At 44.7% G+C, this 22,699-nt stretch overlaps 1 protein-coding gene across 1 annotated transcript; it reads left to right on the top strand.

The window, feature by feature from the left end:
- Positions 1-870: 870 nt before the first annotated feature.
- On the top strand, positions 871-17,187 carry LOC114667800 (CCN family member 1-like). Its single transcript, XM_028823272.2, has 5 exons — positions 871-1,149; positions 1,391-1,604; positions 12,351-12,677; positions 12,763-12,962; positions 16,188-17,187. Exons 1-5 carry the CDS (start codon positions 1,099-1,101, stop codon positions 16,491-16,493), a joined length of 1,098 nt encoding a protein of 365 aa, XP_028679105.1. The 5' UTR covers positions 871-1,098; the 3' UTR covers positions 16,494-17,187.
- Positions 17,188-22,699: the final 5,512 nt, after the last annotated feature.

Here is a 22,699-nt window from a genome sequence, read left to right as displayed (position 1 = left end):
ATTTCCAACTCTGTAGAAGCATTCAAAGAACTGACCTGGATTTCTGATTCATATTTTGCAATTGGCAAAATGTAACTTCAAAATAGTACATTTTAATATTTTCCAAGTTGTTTAATAGTAAAGCATGTGTTGTAAGTCTGATTTCAATAAAAAAAAAATAGGGGCACAATCACATACTGTAAATGCCAATCAACCACTCAAGTGTTTGAGACATGTGAAGGAAAGTTCGAGAAAGCCATCATGAACACGGGGAGAACAAGCAAACTGCACGCCGACAGAAACTGAGCAGCCAGTTAGCCAACGGCTGCGCCACCGATACCCGTGATGTGTGTTTTTTTAATTTAACGGGTTTTAGCTCTTTTAATCAAGCTTAATGATAATGCCTTGCGGAATAGTGATTTTGTTCCAGACAGATCGCAAAAGAGACCTTCGCGGGTGCGCACGCCTTCTCCACCTGCTCTGCTGAGTCCAGCCGTTTCTGTCTGCCATCTGTAATTTTAGCACCGGTGTCTTGCTTTTCTTCACTAGTATTTCGCTGCTTCTCCTACCCCAAAATCCCCCCCTCCAGTTTTTACGTGTTTTTATTTCTGTTGCATTGTGCGTGGGCAGCACGCCGGGGACCGTCTGCGCTCTTATCGAGCCCGACCGTTGTATTGATCCGGTGCGGGCAGCCGGAATGTAGTAATTCTCCAATTTTATGAATGACTCCATTCACGGCTTCAGACACGCCCTCTTTCACATTCCCTCCCCCCGCCGCTTGGAATGCACTTACTGGCGCACTGCCCAGCCGTCGATTGGCTGACGCCGCTGTGGTGGGCGTGGCGCCGCCAGCCACTTCTGCACTGTATAAATTGGTGCGCGCTGCACTTCCCTGTAGCAGATAAAGCATTTGGGGGTTCTTGGAGTGAACGATTACGAAAATCTTACCGTGCTTTCAAAACGCAAATCTTCCTCTTTTTAAAACAGTTGCGGCTGTTCCACGTTGTATTTCGGGAACCAACCAAAAATTTAAACGCCGGAGTATTTCACCTTTACTTTGAAAGTCCGGATCTTTACGTGACGAAGACCTGTTGACACTTTGTTGTCGTTTCTCGTTAAATGGAGAAGATGCTTTTCACGGTGTTTCTGGTGTTCGCTGGGCTGTCTATGGTAAGTCACCGGGGAAAGGGATGTGTGGGTGATATTAAGGAGCACTCTGTCACACATTGTCACTCCTCTTCTGTTTTAATGATTTCTGACGGGCCCTTTAACGCCCGCGGGCTCATAATCAAGATCAAGAGCACGGGTGCCAACATGTAGACACTTGGAAAGATCAATCCGCTCCGCCCAGATGCGTAAATATTAAGATGTCACTGACGCCATCATTTTCTTCTCGTATCAAATCCTATAGGTACAGAGTGCCTGTCCTTCACAATGCAAGTGTCCTGCAGAGCCCGTGCGCTGCCCACCCGGGGTGAGTGCGGTACCGGACGGCTGCGGCTGCTGCAAAGTGTGCGCCCGACAACTGAACGAGGACTGCGGCCCCCAGCAGCCGTGCGACCACCACAAGGGGCTGGAGTGCAACTTCGGGGCTGACCACCGTAGCAATCGAGGCATCTGCCGAGGTAAGGTGGGCTGCAGTTCCCTAGTATTACTGCACGGAGACGCAGCGCTATCTTCAATGCTTTTTGAACATGTTAATTCCAGTGTTTCGAGGTTGTGGTGTAGCCATTGACATTATGAAGGCAGGCAGCGTGGCGTAGTGGTTAAGCTTTGGACTTCCAACTGCCCCGAGGCTGCGGGTTCAAATCCCGTTAGTGACACCGTATGACCACGAGCAAGTCACTTTTTCTGCCAGTTAGGGGGTGGAAAAATGCAACGAATTGTATCTGAAATGTTGTTGTAAAAAAGAATCAGCCAAGTAATAAAGATCTACGCAGTGAAATATATTAAATAAAGGATGGATACAAGCATCATATAGCAGGCATCAGATTGAGAAAGTCGTCCAAAGTGAAAATACACAAACGTAGCAGAATTGGCGTAAATGAAACTTTGTATATAACTGGAAGTTGAGCGTGAATGTCAGATCTACTTAACAAGGGTCTGTATGATCCTTGGGTGCCCTGCATAGCGGGAGTGTTGACTTCACAGCAATGACCATGATGTCCGTCGCCATGTCTAAAAACAGCTGTGCCGGTCACACTTACTCAATGGAAGTTAAGGGGGTGGCGCTATGTCCGCTACAGTGGTACTCGGAGAAATGAACCTGCTCGTCGCAAAGCATTTAGTACTGTTTAGTGTGACACTAAAGTATCTATCATATAGTGTCTTGCCTACCTAATGATAAGTGCATTTCTTATCTATCCATCTATCTATTATATAGTGCCCTTCCTATTTTTTTGTTATATAGTGCCTTTCCTGTCTGTCTGTCTGTCTGTTTATATATCATATACCTGTAGTGCCTTTCCTATCTATTCATCTGTTAAATATCTATCTATTATATAGTGCCTTTCCTATCTATCCAATTGTTATATAGTGCCTTTCCTATCTATCCATCTATTTATCTATTATGTAGTGCCTTATCTATCTATCTATCATATAGTGCCTTTCATATCTATCTATATACATACGCATGTATATATTAAGCAAATGTTTAAAAGTATATGCCTTTGATTTGATTCTGGTAGGGCTGTATCTCGTATATTAGCATGCCATGTTAATTTCACCCCAGTACGGTGAATGAATGGATGGATGTATTCTAACGCAATTTGTCTGCATGATAGATTCCAAACGTATTCAGCCCAAGTCGTAACATGACATTCTCTAATTATGGTCATGAGGGTGTGGAGCCTATGCCAGCAGGAAACAATGCGTTACAGGGTCCACTCACACACACAACTCACCCATATTAACAGGATCATCTCCAGACAGAGGAGCAGCTTCAGCGACATACTGCTGTCACCGTCCTGTTCCACTGACAGACTGAGGAGATCGTTCCTACCCCACACTATGTGACTCTTCAATTCCACCCGGGGGGTAAACGTTAACATTATACAAAGTTATTGTCTGTTATACCTGCATTGTTATCACTCTAATTTAATATTGCTGCTGCTGGAATATGTGAATTTCCCCTTGGGGTTAATAAAGTATCTATCTATCTATCTATCTATCTATCTATCTATCTATCTATCTATCTATCTATCTATCTATCTATCTATCTATCAGTAATATAGTGCTGCTTTTATATATCTACCTATCTATCACTCAATCAATCATATAGTGCCACCCTATCTTCCAATCAATCATATAGTGCCATCCCTACCCATCTATCTATCATATAACCCACTGCATGTATCTTTGCTGGTGTGAGATGACAAAACAGACAGCAACTGGCTTGTAGGATCTGAACCCGGGCTTTGGGATTCATGAGGAAGCAGTGGTAACCACTGTGCCACATTCACATCGCCAATAAAAGTATTACATTTAGCAGGCCGCTCAGTGCCAGGGTCTAAACTTCAGATAATGCCCCTGGATGGATCATTTGCACGCTTGTAGTGTTGATTTGATGCTCAGCTTTGCCTGTAAACAGTTTCTGTTTTGTTTTTGGTATAGTTGGGTGTGAACATCTCAGTTCCAGATGTAAATTAATGCCAACAGATATTGACATGACCCTGGCACGTTGCCTTTAAATCTATAGATTGTGCTGTTAAGCAGAAGAGTATCTGTGCTCGGCTGTTTTATCTTTACACTCGGTTCATGCGGTGCAGTCAGCTTCCTTTATTGTTGTCCGCTTGAATCTCCCTAAGATATGTGCATACAATCCACACACCGTCTAAACCCACTTACCCTTGGGGGGTTTGCAGAGAAGCTGGAGCCTACCCCAGTCAGCATTGGGAACAACTCCTGGGCAGGTTGCCAACCCATTACACACACACACACCTAACCTGCATGTCTTTGGAATGTGGGAGGAAACCCACGGGACTTGTGAGGCAGCAGTGCCACCCTGTACTGTATGCTTACTAGTATGGTGGGCATCAGCATTACAGCAGGTTCTGTTTGTCTATATAACTGTTATATACATGTACTTCATGAGGATATGTCACCTGCAGTCTTTATCGTGGCTTTATCATCGTAGCCCTTTTTGTGGCTATGACTTCAATGAGCCTGGCACTTTGTTTAACCTTATGCTGGCTGTCATCGACACTTTGGATAACCTCGGCCCATGTAGCCCTGACTCTTGATTTAACCCCAAGGTAAGTGACACCGGCACTCCTCACCCCATGTAGCACCTAAACCAAAAATAAGACCGGGTGGGCCATTACACAACCCCATTCCAGCACTGGCGTGACCTTGAGTAAACCAGCAGCGCGCTTCGGTGACCTCAGGGGCTTCACGTCTTCATTTTTATCTGCCGACCTTCAGCATCCTCACGCCTGTCTGTTTACTGCACATGGCAACAAACGCCTGGAGACAACATGACTGGGATGGGGGAACAGGAGACCAACAGAGCTATGGAAGTGCTGGGAGCGGGCATCTACAGTGTGTAGAATAAGTGGTGAGCAGATAAATACTCCACCTCAAGACAAATAAAATGCATGCTGCCTATCAATCAATCAAATATATAGTGCCACCCTATCTACCAATTTATTATTCAATCAATTAATCATATAGTGCCATCTATCTACCTACTTATCAATCATATAGTTCCATCCCTACCTATCTATCTATCCATGATATAGTGTCACCCTATCTATCTGTAATATAGTGCCGTCTATCTATTTATCATATACTGTCATCTATCTATCATATAGTGCCATCTATCTACCTACTTATTAATCATATAGTGCCATCCCTACCTATCTATCTATCCATGATATAGTGCCACCCTATCTATCTGTAATATAGTGCCGTCTATCTATTTATCATATACTGTCATCTATCTATCATATAATGCCATCTATCTACCTACTTATCAATCAATCATATAGTGCCATCCCTACCCATCTATCTATCCATGATATAGTGCCACCCTATCTATCTGTAATATAGTGCCACCCTATCTATCTGTAATATAGTGCTATCTATCTATCATATAGTGCCATCTATCTACCTACTTATCAATCAATCATACAGTGCCATCCCTACCCATCTATCTATCCATGATATAGTGCCACCCTATCTATCTGTAATATAGTGCTATCTATCTATCTAATAATGCTGTTCCTGCCTATCTGTCAATCATGTAGTGCCACACTGTCTGTCTTTCTATCTATCATAAGTGCCATCCCAATCTGTCAATCAATCATATAGTGCCGTTCCTATCTATCTTGTCTATCTATTATACAGTGCCATTCATGTATCTGTGAGGATCATTGGGGTGGATGGGGGCTTATCCTGGAAGCATTGGGTGCTAACAACAAAACAGCCCTGGATAGGGTGCCAGTCCATCACAGGGCGCACACGCACGCGCACGCGCACACGCACGCACGCACGTGCCGATTCTAACTTCCAGTTGACGCCTGGCTGTTTTATTTCTGTATGTTGCTTAGGTGTTTCCTCACCCACTGGCTCAAAGGAGACTGGATAAGAAGTGTGGGTGATCATTGCACCCTGACTTTTATGTTTTACTGTTGTCCATCTGTTTCCTCATTAGATGAAGCACCCCTCAATTATCAAGTGATCCACTTGTCTCCTTTGGACTTGCTCACCGATTTTGGGGTCCGGGTCTGAGATTGGCGATCGCTTGATTTTTATTTTTTTATCGGTTCACGTAGCTGCCCGCTGCTGAGGACCCCTTTATCGCCGCTCACCGCTTTACTCTCCGAGACGGTTTTAGCATCTGTCCATCTTTATTCTATGCGGCAGATGGCTCTGATTTCCCTGTCTTTATATAGGCAGAGGCCAAGTGTTTATTTAAACTAAATAAAGCAAGATTTATTTTGGTGGCCCTGGCCTGGCGAATTCTTTCCTTGTAAAGGGCTTGAATGACACTGTAAACAAATCGAGGGGTCAGACAAATTTAGGCACACTTTTTGTGCGTGTCCTGGGACTGAGTGTCTCCGGCGTGCTTTAAAGTTTTGTGTGGGGAATCCCCCACAAACCCCCACCCCACAGTTAGTTTCGAGGTAAGTCAGAAATACCTGCTGATCACGGAGAAGTGCGGCGTGTTGAGAAGCACATGGAAGTAACGACTGACCCTGTGACAATACTGACCCTAGGAATTCTCGAGTTGAGCGAATTCTTTTAGCAATGTCTCCCTCTAGTGGACATGCACTGTTATATTTTAAAGCAGACGGTCGTTGGCCATTCTTTATTTCTCGATCTCAATGGTAGCTAAGGGGTCAGTGCTTCTCAAAAGTGTACTCCATGGACTTTGTGGTGGTCCGTGTGCTGACCTATTCATTTTTCTTAGAGGAACGTTATTGCTGATAAGGCCACATAAAACATCTCAAAGACCCCAACCACCCTGTCTGACTTTCTTGCAGACGATATCATCTTTAAACATCTCCACTATTCCTTCTCGATTCGATCTCAAATGGTCGGTAGTGATTGCTCCCTCCTCTCTTCAAGCTCGCAATCTCTTTCTCCCGACCACCATAACTGCTCCACTACGGAAATCCACCTCAGTTCCACCGGCAATAAGCGCCGGTGTATAGTTCGGGCGGGGGTTGGAGCTATGGACGCGGGGAAACGGGACATTTTTAATTGACGTTAAATGCACGGATAAACACATTACAACATTTAATGATGAAATGTATTGTACAGGATATGCGATTAGTGATGGTAGTCAATATTCATTTTACGTTTTGATGAAAACTTCGTGAAGGTGATGTCCAGTTCTGCGTACACCTTCTCACAGCCTGTGGTGGAAATTCTGCATTGCTCGACATAACATGTCAAGAGGAATGCCAGCGATTTCGTCTTCAATCTTCCTTTTCAGTTCAACAATGGTCACAGTTACACTTGGCTTTGAAGATGTCCCCACAGGAAACAAAAATCACAGATAGGGAGATTTGGGGATCTCGGAGGCCGTGGAAATGTCACCGTTGCGTGAAATGACGCACCTTCCAAACAATTGTCGAATCGCTTGCCATCGATTGTCAGGCAGTATGCGAAATGGTGGCTCCACCTGGGGACTTCTTTTTTTTTTTACGGCTGAACCCGTTTCTTCGAAATTCTGCACCCATGTGGTAATCGCATGAGCAGATCGTGATGTCCTAACTGGTAATGACGCCAAAGTTCTCTTTGCTCAGCAGTCACACTGCCGCCATGCTACAGCGAACGCACGTTGCGCACCACTTCACTGCTGCATTATAATTAATGGCAAGGGGTTCTAAACGAGGTCGCAATGATCCCAAACAACTGCTGACGCCTCAGGGTCGCCAACACCTAGTTCCAAAATGTCCCTTTGCCCTGCGCCACCTTGTACTTCACGCTCAGAACGCGCACGCGCACGCATCATAGCTGCCACGCGTTCCCAGCGTTCATTTGACACGAGCACGCGACGCGCGCACGAATTGCAGTACAGTACCGCAAAAAAAAAAAAAAAAAAAAAATCAGGGTGGGAGGCGCAGTGTGTTCAAGTCGGAACGTGACGTCAGAGTCTCCCTTTACTATCTACACGTGACAGCCAGCCGCTTTGAGGATCCTCCGGGATCGATGCGCGCGCTTCGATGTTTGATGATTGGTGAAGCAAAATGCCGACATACAAATGCATTCGTGGTGCTTTTATATTCAAGCGTCGCATATTCCCCATCTTAATGACAGGACACGTTTTAAGAGTGTCACACACCATCTTTTGTGCGGTCTTTTTTTTTTTTTTTGCCCCTTCACAATAGCGTCAGAATGTACGGCAGTGTATTTGAGCCATAGAGAAATAAAAAAAAAATTAAAAACATGGTGAAAAGGTCTACTTTGATTAAAGTGGAAATTTCGGCTTTAATCTCAAAACGTCCACTTTAACCTCATAGTTTACTTTGTCATTAAAGCAGACCGTCGTAAACGTCATCTTAAAACCGACCCAGTTGTTAATCGCTACCTGCTTCTGGGGCTTCCACCTGAACTGACAGCAGCAATCGCCACACATCACATCTATCTATATAACTAAACGACAGTTAATTTATGCACGGCGGACGCACCGAAGCGCATGCGCACTGCGGTGCGGCGCCCCAGAGTCAAACGCAGCGGCTTCGCTTTAGTTCAAATAGGGTTATTGAATTAAATGGAAACTTTACCATGCCTACGACCTGTGAACTAACCCTGAGGTAAAGCGTGCAAGCCAGGTTCTACAGGCAAGATTGACATTCTTGGATTTACGATTCTCTAGAGAATCGCGGGCTTACTTGTTTATGATATTCCATCTCTCTGAACATTTATAATCCTTAGATTTCTACTTGGTATCACTTTCATGATGAAATGCATTAAAGTATGTTACATTTTACAGATAAGTTGTTAACTTCATTTAAATAATCCATCCATCCATTCTCCAGCCCACTGAATCCGAACACAGGGGTCGCGGGGGTCTGCTGGAGCCAATCCCAGCCAACACAGGGCGCAAGGCAGGAACCAATCCAGGGCAGGGCGCCAACCCACCACAGGGCAGACACACACACACACCAAGCACACACTAGGGCCAATTTAGAGTCGCCAATCCACCTAACCTGCATGTCTTTGGACTGTGGGAGGAAACCCACGCAGACACGGGGAGAACATGCAAACTCCACGCAGGGAGGACCCGGGAAGTGAACCTGGGTCGCCTTACTGCGAGGCAGCAGCGCTACCCAGTGCGCCACCCCCATTTAGATAATGAATACTGTTAAAAATTACACACGGTGGCAGAGAGGTAGCGCTGCTGTCTCTCAGGTGATTCGCGTTCCTGAGTGATTGTTCCCTGCCTTTGGAGTTTGCATGTTTTCCTGGTGGGTTTCCACAGTGGACTCCCATTTCCTTCCAAAGACACAAAAGACATGAAGGTTTGGGGATTTGATGATGCTAAAATGATGCCAGTATGTGTGTATGTGTGTGTGCTTGTGTTCACCTTATGATGAGCTGATGCCCCGTCCAGGGATCACTTCTGCCTCGCGCCCAATACTTGCTGGGATGGGCGCATCCCTGGACTGATGGATGTAATCATTAAACATCCATCCTTTTCAGAGATATTGTGGCAAGGTGTCCTGAGAATTTACTGGATGTTTCAGGTAACAAGAGAAAAAACGGAACATTTTTCTCACCATGAAGATATCTCACACTGCCACCTGCTGGAATCTTCCAGACTTCCATAAAGTACACGCATGCGTCCACAGGCGCACACCTCACATCTCCTGAAGTATAAACCCGGCCTTATAAAGAATAAATCTCTTCATAAGCTTCAGTTAGTCCAGAATTCTGCAGCACGTATCATCACTCAAATCCCATCTATTCACCATATTACTCCAGTCTTGCAGCAGCTTCATTGGCTCCCGATTTAGTTTCGTATTGATTTTAAGATTCTACTATTAACATTTAAGGCCATCCATAACCTCGCCCCTCCATATCTGTCTGACCTTCTTCATGTTGCCATTCCATCCCGTAACCTTAGATCCTCTTCCTCCACCCATCTGACTGTCCCTCCCGCCCGTCTAACCACCATGGGGAGCAGAGCTTTCAGCCGTTCTGCTCCCAAGCTCTGGAATTCATTGCCTGCGGATCTCCGAAATATCAAATCATATTCATCCTTCAAATGTAAACTTAAAACGCATCTGTTTAAAATGGCTTTTTCCTTTTCCTCCTGATTATAATGGTTTTGTTTGGTTTTAATTTCTAGATTTTCTGATGTTTTAAGTTTTTTATAATTGTGTCTTTTATTTAATTATTTATTTATTTATTTATTTATTTATTGTTGTTCGGTGTCCTTGAGTTCCCTGAAAGGCGTCTTGTATAAATAAAATGTATTATTATTATTATTATTATAATTCAGTATTCATATTCTAAGTCTGTGCTGTAACACCAGCACCTTCAAGGCTAACATCTGAGACATGGAGATGTAAATCCATGGCTTGTAGGCTTGTAGACTTTCAGATTTGAAGGGTCAAGCACCAGGCAGAGCCGGGCTGTAAACAGGAACAGTGGACGCTACCCAGACCTGAGAGAAGACACATAGGCGAGAGGTAGAAACCTTAGGGTTACACCAACAACAAGTTGCCAGCCAGACAGCAGGGTCGCTCATAGAGTAGCAGCATTATAAGAATTGGCTTACAACACAGAAAGAGAGCGAGGAGCTGTAAGAGTGTGATGTGTTCTTCCTCGCTCGGTTTTATTGTCTTTTTTAGGGCATGTTTCAAAGACCTGACGCTGGGAGTATTACATTAAGGGGGCGTTTTCAATAAACAGGCCTACCAATTCACAATTTTGAGTTTATGTGAGAACTCTTCTTGTTTGCATCGTGACGTTACTTTTCACGAGTAGCTGTGCAAGAATGAATGGGGCGATCCTACCAAGGAATGTATGGTACTGCGCTTGCTGTTGTTGGCCGTAGGTGGTGTGCCATGTTTTTGACTTTGACAAAGTGGTCCTCAGTCCAAAAACACTTTTAAGAGTCATTACTGTAAATGAATGGCTGAAGGGAAGCTGAGATATCAGGATTCCACATTGTAGTGATTGTAATAAGAAGCAAATCGCAATCCGGTTTTCCTTCCACATTCCCATAGATATCCCTATTAAGTTATTTGGCAATTCCCATTTGGCTCAGTGAATGTAGGCGTATGCGTGATGGACTGGCACCTCGTCCAATGTTGTTTACTACTTCATGTCTAATGCTGCTGAGACCCTAAACTGGATTAGGCAGGTTTGAGACCACCTAATTCTCCTCTACCAAAGAATGAGGTTTGTCATGATCATCCATCACCCCTCATTTTAAAGGGGGAGCACAGAGGGCAGCGATGGGCCAGTCACCAAAGGCCCTGCAGAGGTGGGCATCCTTTTAAATTTTGGAATATGTCCAGCTTGGCTCAGCCCAGCTGTTGATGGCAGCCCACCTTCTTCCTGTTGTCAACACTCCTATTGTGGCATTTGGGGGGTATGGATTGACATTTTTAACTGGTTTCTCCAGTTACAGTAACGGGTAATTGGATTAGATAAATCGAGAGGGAATTTCGGACACACTAAGGACGGCAGGACAATGGCATGGAGGTGCAATGTCCTTTACATTAGAGGATGCCATCGGGGGAATGTGATGTCACAATAAGAGCTGTTTGGGAAATGGGACTCCACCGGGATGATTGGGATGTCACAAATAGACAGACTGAGGAAAATGTGTCCCATGGACAACATGGTGTCACTATGAGGTGGGAAAAAGTCATCAGGTGAGTGTGATGTCACAGGATGATGATGAGAATGTGATGTCATAATAGGAGAGGTGCACTTTGGTAGATCGGGACGTCACAAATAGGCTGTGGAAGAAGTGTCCTATAGGCAACATTTTGTCACTATTAAGGGTGAGTGTGATGTCACGGGTTAGGAACATCATGTGGAGACTGTCATAATAAGAGAGGTGTGCTTTGGGAAACCGGATGTCACTAGGAGACGGGTACAATGCATCAGATTAGGATGTCACACTTAGTAAAAGGTGAGAGAGATAGAGAGAGTGAGAGAAGTGCCAAGTATGGCAGGAAAATGGCATGGATGTCATTACATAACCAAATGCCATATGGGGGGGGGTGACATCTGGAGAATGTGCTGTCAAAATAGGAGAGGTGCACTTTGGTAGATTGGGACGTCACAAATAGGCTGTGGAAGAAGTGTCCTACAGGCAACATTCTGTCATTATTAGGGGGATAAAGGTCATCAGGTGAGTGTGATGTCACAGGTTAGGAACATCATGTGGAGACTGTCATAATAAGAGAGGTGCACTTTGGGAAATCGGATGTCACCAGGAGACGGGGACAATGCATCAGATTAGGATGTCACACATAGTAAGGGGAAAAAGAGAGAGAGACGTGCCAAGTATGGCAGGAAAATGGCATGGAGGTCCTTTAAATTACCAAATGCCATATGGGGGGGGTGACATCTGGAGAATGTGATGTCATAATAGGATAGGTGCACTTTGGTAGATCGGGATGTCACAAAAAGAGATGCTGTGGAAGAAGTGTCCTATAGGCAACATTTTGTCACTATTAAGGGTGAGTGTGATGTCATGGGTTAGGGAAGTCATCTGGAAAAGTGATGTCACTGAGACACAGGGGACAACATGTCAGGAGGTTGTGAAGTTGCAGATTGAGAGACACGGGAGGTGGTCACTGGGTGCTTGTGATGTGACCAGGGTAGAAGCAGTCATCCATTAAAGAATGTGATGTCTTAATAATTGTCCCCTTTCTCCCACTCTTCTTCTCCTGCAGCCAAGCTGGAGGGCCGAACGTGCGAATACAACAGCAGGATTTATCAGAACGGTGAAAACTTCCAGCCCAACTGCAAACACCAGTGCACCTGCATCGACGGGGCAGTGGGCTGCGTGCCACTGTGTCCCACCGAGTTTCCCCTGGTGTCGGCCAGCTGCCCCCACCCACGCCTGGTGAAAGTGCCCGGCCAGTGCTGCGAGAAGTTTATTTGTGACAAGGAGCCGAAGAAGCCCTACAAGGGAATGCACAACAGTGGGGTGCCCTATTACGGCCACAGCAACGAGCTCTACGACTTTGGGAAGACGCAGGGGTACAAGCACATGGCAGGTGAGGTATCCTCACGTCACCAGTGTGTCCTTCGGTTGAGTCCTAGTGAAGTGGTGGTCTCTTAAATTTAATTATGTTCACGCAGCTTGGAGGCCTTTACTCAGTGGCCGGTCCCTGCAAAAGAAATGCATCCTGCAGACCACTGACTGGTCCCAGTGCTCCCGGAGCTGCGGGATGGGGGTGTCCACACGCATCACCAACGACAACACCCAGTGCAAGCTTGTGAAGGAGACACGGCTGTGCAACATCCGGCCCTGCTACCAGGCTTATGTCGGCCAGCTTAAGGTAGGCACGTGTCCATACTGTCCCTGTGATCGTCCCTGACTTTCGTCACACTTAGTGAGCTTCTCATTGCACCCTAATGGAGACCTCAGCCTCTCCTGGGCTGGATATTTACAGATGATGAACTGGAGAGCATAACGTGGAGGGTACAGATCCCACTCACCATTGTCACCCCAGTTTGTGTTGCTGGGCCCAGTAAGGCCCACCCGGTATTCAGCCTACTTGCTACCTGCGTGTCCAGCAGAGGTCAGCGTCACCCTAAAGGCCCTGGGTGACATCCAGACTCCTAGTGTCAAGTGTTTTGCTTAAGATGGTCCCTTGTGGGCTAAACATCATTTAGGTGGAGGTTCTGAGCCGAGGAGCAGCACTTCAGCCATTGGTGTGTCCCCCCTTAGTGTTTATTTTTGAATAAAGAAGTGTGCATGCCGAGCCGGTCAGCTCGATATAAATACCCCGAGAGAGGAGGCAGGCCAAGAAGGATGTGCCTGTGTCAAGCGATACGTCTCTGCATCCGACTTCCAGTCTGGGGCCACGGTGGGAACGGGGCTGGGGGCTCGTAAATCTCGAGCAGGTAAATATAGAAGCTCCCTCGTGTGTCACTTGGTAACAGAGGCCAGTTATGAAGTGGCATTCTTGGAACGTATGTTAAGACTGGGAACGGTGGACGAGGGGGTATGATGGGCTTACACCTACCAGGACTTCAACAAGGGACTGCCCTTCAAGCGGTGGACACAACCAAGTAAAGGATTCGTGGAGGGATGGCATACTGAGGGAAACGTGCCAGGAAGGGCAGGACAACAGCATGAGAGGACAGGAGGAGAAGGTGCTTTGAATTACAGAATGTCACAAAGAGCAGCAGGACGAGGTCTAGAGAATGTGACATCATAAGGAGATGGGAGATCACTAGGGGACATGCGTCAAATGATTGCAATGTCACCACCAGAGAGAGATTGAGGAAGAAGGTTCCTGTAGGGAAAATTATGTCACTATTGGAGAGGGGCATCAGGTGAGTGTGATGTCCCGGGTTAGGGACATCATCTGGAGAAAATGACATCATAATGAGAGAGGTGCTGTTTGGGAAATATGACTCCACTGGGAGATTGGGATGTCACAAATAGAAAAGTCGAGAAAGAAGTGTCACTAACAGGGTGGGGAAAAATTCATCAGCTGACTGTGATGTCATGGGTTGGGGACAGCTGGAGGATGTGATGTAAACATAAAGGCACGTTTCCCTCAGTATCTCAATCCACTGGACGGATTCCCGTCATCATTTTAAACACTTCAGTCAGGTCTCCTCTTCATCCCCTGTAAAGGCTCAACTCTTTTAATCTTTCCTCATAACTCGTCCCCTGTAGCCCCGAATCAGCCAAGTTGCTCTTCTCTGGACTTGGGAGTAAAGGTCCATCTCTCCTCGTAGTCCCTGCCCCTCGCTCCTAACCAGCCTGCGTGCTCTCTCTAGCACTGTGATGTATTCTTTTGTAATATGGAGACAAGTTTCACGTTGGTTGGCCCGTGCAGGCAAGAATTTCGTTGTATCGATATTCAATAATGACATTACAAAGGGGGTGGCACTGCTGCCTTGCAGTAAGGAGATCAGGGTTCGTGTCCCAGTCCTCCCTTGTGTGGAGTTTGCCTGTTCTCCTTGTGTGTCTGATGCTCCAAAGACATGCAGGTTGGGTGAACTGGCATTTCCTAAACTGGCCCTAGTGGGTGATTGGGGGTGTGTGGGTGTGTGTTTGCCCCGTCCAGGGTGTGTTTCCTGTCTTGCGCTGTATATTGTGGGCTCCAGCAGATCCCCTCTGTGACCCTGTTCAGGATGAGTGGGTTACAAAATGACTGACTGACATAAACAGTTCAAGGAGAGTGACACTGATTTCTGTACTAAACTATTTGGGAGATGCCAAGAAAATGTTTGTCCATTTCATATACTGTATATATAAATGTAATGAATTACTATTATTATTATAAATGTGTCTCCTTTATTTAATTTATTTATTTATTTACTAACTAAATAGGGGGGCTCTGCCCCCTGTTCACTTTGCTTGCCAATCCCCAGGTGGGTGCTACACGCTAGCCATTTCTTGGCTATGCCAATCGCGTATGGGGATGCAGATGTACAATTTAAACAGTTTGGTACATATACATAATAGAACTAACTATTTTACATTACAGCGAGTAATTAACCATAGTAAAAAATATCAAAACTTAATAAAATTGTTTCATGTTGCGTTATTCGTTGTGTTATACGTTTTCGTTCTGTTTAGCTTTGAAATTAACATGCAGATACTTTTTAAACTTACACTTTTACTGTAAAATTTCAGTAAAAACAATTTTTTGAATTAACTTTTCGCCAAGATCGCATTGAATTTTGATTCCATGTTTCGAGTTCCATCGTGACAACGCAACGTATAACTGCCCGTGAGTGAATTTCGTTTCTTTCTCTCAATTAAATAAACCGACTTCTTCGAATGTTTGCCCCTGTGATTTGTTAATTGTCATAGCAAAAGCTATTCTAACTGGAAACTGTAAAGGTTTTAATACGACTGGCATATCACGATCTCCTTTGGTGTCTCATGTTAGATGTACTACATTACCTTTCTTTTCGCCCGTTAAAATTTTACAAGTCAGAATTGTTGGACCAATTTTGAATATAAGTAATCTTGTCCTATTGCAAAGACCATCACTCAGACATCAATTACGCAATTACATTACGATACATCCTTCTCTCAGCAGTAATTCGGACAGTGTTAATGGTTGTAGATATTCTACATTGATATTATAAGTTGTTTTCATGTGCCACACCATCACCACCAACTGTTTCAGTATAGTCTACTGATACGCATTTAATCAACATGCCGTGTAACCCATCAACAATTTTCATGTTAATTCGTTTGACTTCGTTTCTCGATACTAGGATTGCCCGTGTACTCATTTCTTCTGTTGATAACCCTTCATGACGAAATTCTTCAATAAAATTTGTACATAATACATCTTCTTTTATTGGGAACTTAAAGTGAGGAAAACCGAAAAAATGTATAAGAGTTGACAGTGCAGGAAGTGTGTCTGACAAAATCGTTCACACCAATGAGAGGCGAGAGGACCGTGGGTGTGGGCGGGACTTGAAAAAATCTCTTGGCGATAGTCACGTCTCAAGATTTTCTTTTATAATAGAGAGATTTATGTTCTCCTTTCCATTTAATTTTTTTGTTTTTTATTTCCTCTCAACAGAAAGGTAAGAAGTGCACCCGGACCAGGAAGGCACAAAAGCCAACTCGGCTGAGTTATGCCGGCTGCAAGAGCCTCCGCCGCTTCCAGCCCAACTTCTGTGGCGTGTGCGTCGACGGCCGCTGCTGCGCCCCCCAGAAGACGCGGACGGTGAGCGTGCGTTTCCTCTGTGAGGATGGCGACTCCTTTGAACGCAAGGTCATGATGATCCAGTCATGCAAGTGCAGCGACGACTGCGGCTACCTCAACGAGGCCGGGCTGCAGCCATCTTACCGGCTCTACGGAGACATGCACAAATTCACAGACTAGGAGGTCATCCCTTCCTTCTTTCCTTCCTTCCTTCCTTCTTCAAGGGCTTTTTTTTTGTTTTTCTAGTTTTGTTTTAAAGAGATAAGAAGGAAAGCAGGTGCACTGATAACAGAGGTGTCCGTGATAAGAAACCCAAGGGACAGACCAAGCCTGGGCCCATGTAGGCCTAAACCGGGTGGCACCTTGTTCTGAGCGGGGGTCAAGGGGTCGAGACCTTTGCCTCATTTCCTGCTTTCTTGAAAGCCCATTCAATGCTCGAGGGACACTAGGACAGCAGTGGCCAGGTGCCCGGCGAGACCTTGAAAAATAGCCATTAGTTATTATTTAAAAGCAAAGACAGACTTTGTGCTGGGAGCATCAAGAGCGAGCGACTCAAGACGAAATGAGAAGAGCACAACACCGTCACGGTGGTGCCAGGGTGCCTCTCTAAGGAACGGGTCCGTAAGGGAGAAGCTGCGGATAGAAGCTGGACAAGCCTGCGGGCAACAGATGTTGGAGTGCCACATCATGGCTCCCCTCCTCCTTTCTTCATTTTATTTTATTTTTGTGTAAAATACATTCGCAGCTGCACAGAGCGCCCTCTGCTGGACCCAAGCAGAGAAAACATTACCGTCAAGCCTGATCTGTTCAGACAAAAGGCTCATCCCTCTTGAGTGTCCTTGCACACCTCTCTATATGAACGTATTGGTTTTCATTCTCATTTTCCTAGAGGATAGAAACAGGGGCGTCTGACTTCGGTCCTGGTGGGCCGTAGTGGCTGCAGGTTTTCATTCTAACCATCTTCTCAAATAGTGAGCCATTTTTGCTGCTAGTTGCCTTTGTTTTAATTGACGTTGTTTCTTTTTCCTTAATGAGCAGCCAATCACAAAACAAGCCGTCACGTGACCAGCTCACCTGATAATAAAGAAAGGTGAAGGTCTCGGTCATGTTGGGACGGCTAAGGTCACCAAAACATCTTGACGGCGGTCTGGGAAAAAGCAGAAAATCAACAGTTTGCTGAGAGCAGCAACAAGGCCTGATATTCAATTAATAGCAAGAATCGACTTCTCATTAAGGAACTGTTTGGAGTGAAATTGGCTGCAGTTTGAAGTTCCAGTTTAGCTGCTCATCTGTTGTCTCGTTTCACGTCTCATTTCTGTTTGGCTGCCGTTTAAGGAAGAAACAAATCGATTCAGAGGACTGAATCTTTAAAAACAGGGCTATTAAAATGAAGGGAAAAAGGAGTTAATTAGCAGTGAAAACTGCTCACTGATTAGGAAAAGGGTGAGAATGAAAAGCTGCAGCCATTGCGACCCACCAGGCCTGGAGTTGGACACCCCTGGGATAGATTCATTTTTTTTTTTTTATTTTTGCACAATTTACGCTTCGAAGCACTGTGTCGGAGCCACTAAGACGCATTAGGCTTCCATTGGGAGCAGTTGGCTTTTTTTATTTTTGTTTCTTTTGGTTTTGATTGCTCATCCATTTGTAACAAATGTTTCTATTTAAAAGTTGTAGTTGTGTGTGGTACTACTGTGCTTTGGGGGGTTGCATTTGGTCCCAACATTCCTTCTGCCATACCACGACCCCATCCCCTTGCGCCTGAATGGTGTAGAAACTGCCCCCCTGCTTTCCTGTTGGAGGTCCCGGTACCAAAGTGCACTACAAAAAGGGAGGCGTGGAATCATCTCCTCTTTAATTGTTGCTCAAGAGGGTGGACATTTTGTTCACGAAGCCCCGACTGACAAGAGTGGCTGACAGTCTTTCAGTCAAATGAATGAATGAAAGGTCATTGCCATAGTTGTAAGACATCTACCCCTCAGCGCTAATTTTATTACACATTTTCTTCATCGGGGATGAGCCCCACACTTTTTTCTAATTATGGATGCCTCTCGTGACATCAAATGGACAATTGTACGAGGGGTGTTCAATTATAAACAGGAATTTTCACGCTCTGTTCTTATAAATAGTGCAAGGTTGACGTGACTCATTGGACAAACACACACTCATATATGAACTTGTCCTTCGTAGTGCCGGCTGCGCTTTCCCTCTTTCCTGTCAGTTGTAATCAGCATGTCGGAGCAGGAGGTACACCTCCAGTAGTGTTGCGCAGCGTATTATTCTTCAGTTATTGACAAATGAAGTCATTCCATCTCAGATTTATTTGAGACTTAAACAGTGTATGTGGAGTGTATGATTGGTCCAAGTCATTCAGAGAGGGGCCATCATCTCTTCGGTCCACTTAAGGAATTTTTAGGAGGGAAGAAATTCAAGTCGAATGAGGAGGTTACTGACGCTGTGTGAGAACGGGTCACCATGCAGTCAAAAGACTTGTACGCTTTGGGGATTTAGAAGCGTCCGGAGCGCTGGAACAGTATTGCAGTGGCCGGAGACTACATAGAAAAATAGTGTGTAAGTCGTTTCATTGTATTCAACAAATAAGGAATAGCTCATAAATCCCTGTTTCTATTTGAACGCCCCTTGTAGCTACTGTCGCATCTCAAAGGCTCACAGAGCAGCACCGCGAGATTTGCTCACGGTCGTCACGCGGATTGGTAGTTGAAGCACGGGCTGCCACCACAGACATACCGTGAAACCTCGCATCGTGGTTTAGTTTGCTAAAGATTGGGTGGTGCATTATACATGAGACCAAATTTTAAAGCAATAGCTTCTCACATAAATCAGCTGTCGGCGTGCGTTACCCGTCTCGGAGGCGATAGTTTCACACATAAGTGAACCATAAAACATCTGCTGCTGGTTCTTTGGCCGCTCTCGCCATTTTTGGGCTACACTGGCAGAGGTCGTAGTGCGATGCAGTCCAGTTTGTACCCTCCGTCAATGTAAGTGGTGGTCCTCCCAGGCGACCGCCATCAGCTAGATGAACATAAGCAGCACCACAATCAGCTGATTGCCGGTATCTCACGTTCATTTTCGATCTCGACCTTCAGATAACTTGCACCAAAATCGGAGCCCAACACAATTAAGAGTCAGAATAATATTCTACTCAAAACAACAGAATAATAATATTCTATTTAAAATTCAGAATAATAAACTATACGCAGAACGTTGTCTGTGGAGTATTTTGCTTTACGTATTCGCTTCACGCTCTCCCTCTCATTTTTGCTGATGTTTGCTCTTTGCAACTCTCACACACACACACGCAGGGATTAGACGTCATAAGTCAACGAGTCGAACGTTCGTCCGAGCAAAAAGAGTTTACTTTTATCGTAATGGCGATTTTTTTTCCGACGTTTACAGCCGACTATCGCCCTTACCCCTCCTGTCGACAAAAGTCGACATCCGCCCTAAAAGAGTTAATAAAATCTTGAAAAGTTAATAGTGCACATTATATATAAAATTTCTTTTTTTGTTTTTTTAATGTTGGGCTAAATCAGTATGCACATTATATACGAGTGCGAATTATATGCGAGATTTTATGGTAAATGGTGTTCCTTGGTCGACGATGCACTCGGCAGCCACTGACGCCACCTAAACAAACAGACCAGCTCTGGTGGACACTAACAGGGGCCTACAGATGTCATGAGCAGGATGGTTGGGTTAGCCAATTAGATATAAGAAATCAGAGGGAGGATAGACAAGTGAACAGAACAAGAGGGAAAGCCAATATCAGAATTGGGTAAAGGGACAAGTGGAAAGCCACATTTAACAGGCCATTACGGCTATCGAGTGATGCCATTTGGGCTGTACCCATTATTTTTTCGATCTTATGTGAATAGCATTTTTCAGAGATGTGTTGGGTGTGTACATTTTGGCATATACATATATGTTTTCTCAAGATCTAAACCGATATATACGGTCACGTAGACAACTGGGTTAGTTCAAAACATTGGCCAGGAGCCGAGAGAAAGACGATTACCTGAAACAGGCCGAGGTCAAAAGCAGAAAAATGAGGGCCCCGACACCAGTTTTTAATCTGCAAACCAAACATCAAAGTCCCAAATCTCTGGCTGATTTAAGTAGTCAGAAACCTGGATGTGAGTCACCTTAAATACTGATGTCCTGACTACGTCACTTGTCGCAACTGTCACACTATTACCAATAATATTCAAGCATTATAACACACTGGTGAGGCATCGTCTGGAGTCCTGTGTGCAGTTTTGGTCTTCAGGCTACAAAAAGGACACAGCAGTGCTAGAAAAGGTCCAGAGAACAGCAACGAGGCTGATTCCAGGGCTAAAGGGTGATGAGTTATAAAGATTAAAAGAGCTGAGCCTTTACAGGATATTAATAGGAGACCCGACTGAAGTGAATTGAATTAGTCCAGTGGATCGAGATGGTGACTTTAAAATGAGTTCATCAAGAACACGGCGACACAGTTGGAAACTTGTGAAGGGTGAATTTCCCAAAAACATTAGGAGGTTTTTCTTTACATGGAGAACCACAGACACTTGGAGTAAGTGACCAAGTAGTGTGGTGGACAGGAGGACTTCAGGGACCTTCAAAACTTGGCTAAATTAAGTGAACACGACTGTTGGGCTGAAGGGCCTCAGCTCTCATCTAGATTGTTCTAATATGACCATGGCCAGCTCAATGCTGCATGAATATTGACACCTTGGGACAGAAAATCAAAGACAAAATGGCGGGGTGGAATTTAAATTTTAAGACAATTCAAATAAGTGCAAAAACAAAAGCTAATAGTTAAAAATGTATGCAAAATTGGATTCTTCACGATCGTTATACTTGCCTGGTCACTCTATGGGTTAAAAAGAGACTCTTGGCTCTGCACTACCACCCCCCCCCCCCCCCCCCCCCCCACCCCCTACCAACCTAAGCCTAACTGGCTATTTAGAATCAAGTTAGTGAGCTGTGTGTTCTGGCTGCAAAACAGAAAGCTGTGCATGATGGCATAAGTGTGGTTGGTGGTCTCTTCCAGGATTGACCCTAGCCTGCCCACCAATGATGCCCGCTTAGGTTCTTAGGTTTTGAGAAGCACACTTAAGGAGAGGAGGTTCAATTAAAAAAAAAAAAAAAAAGTGCACGGAAACCCCAACTGGCGACTTTACCCTCTAAGCCCCCACTAGTGCCACAGTAGAACGCTGCTAGAACTTCTGCAACTCTTTACCAAACCAGTTTTGATTTCATAAAGCATCTTAAAATGGGACCCTTTATGGAAAGAAAAAAAAAAATTTTTTCCATCGCCCACCCCACCAAGCCACCACACTTCCCGGGGCAACTTTGCCAGGATGTACCACACACTACCTTTTATCATCTCTATGTATTTATGAAAACTGTAGCATATTTTTATGTTGTAAATTAATATAGCTGTTTTTTTGTGTAATAACTTTTTGGACTTGTTTGCCTTTTTTAAAAATGAAATAAATTTATTTTATAAATAACTCTTTGGACCTTTTGTTCAGATCCTCCCCTGGTTTTGTCCATGCGGGTTTTCTACCCAAGATGGGCATTATTGGGTTAACTGGCTATTCATGAGTGGGCCTTGCATCGGACTGACACCACCTCTATGGTTCCTTCCTACCACTGCTGCAGGGTTACGCTTCAGCCCACCTCACAAATTAGAACTGTGTGAAACACGGATTAGATCTGAAATAAATGCGACAGACTTATTGCATTCTTCATTCTAACACATGGCACCTCACAAATGTTTATAGTGATGGAATGACAAATGCAATGCATTCTAACAGATGGCACCTCACAAACATTTGTAGTATTGCATTTTTTTACTATAAATGTTTAAGATGTGCCATCTGTTGGAATGAAAGAAGCAGTGCTTTTTATCACTCTATGCATTACAAAACACATTTCAGTAGACAGTGCACTGCAGATGTTGACACTAAGGTCTACGTTGATTACTTGGATTTCAACCCGTCTTAGATGGGCAGCACAGCCAGTTTTATATACAATATTCAGACCCTTTGCTGTGGCACACCAAAAAAAAAAAAAAAAAAAAAAAAGTGCCCAGGTATGACTTGTATGTTCTGGTGGCACTCAATGCAAACGCCATTGGTGACACTTGACACACGGGCGCAACTCGAATCACTGATGTGCTTGCGGAGCACAGGATTCAGAATTCAAAGATGTGGGTGATAAATCAGTCAAACTCAAAAAGAGGGTCAGAACTTCATGTACAGTCCCCTAAAAATAAATAAATAAAGGATGATTAATACGGGCACAGCCTCCTAATAAAAGAAACCAAAGGACAAGCGGAGCAAATCCTAAAACGAACAGTTCAAAGAACATTGAGTTCT

The sequence above is a fragment of the Erpetoichthys calabaricus genome, chromosome 17, assembly GCF_900747795.2.
Source record: "Erpetoichthys calabaricus chromosome 17, fErpCal1.3, whole genome shotgun sequence".
NCBI lineage: Eukaryota > Metazoa > Chordata > Cladistia > Polypteriformes > Polypteridae > Erpetoichthys > Erpetoichthys calabaricus.
Note: the sequence above shows the minus strand (reverse complement) of the source record. Positions and strands in the feature narration are given on the sequence as shown.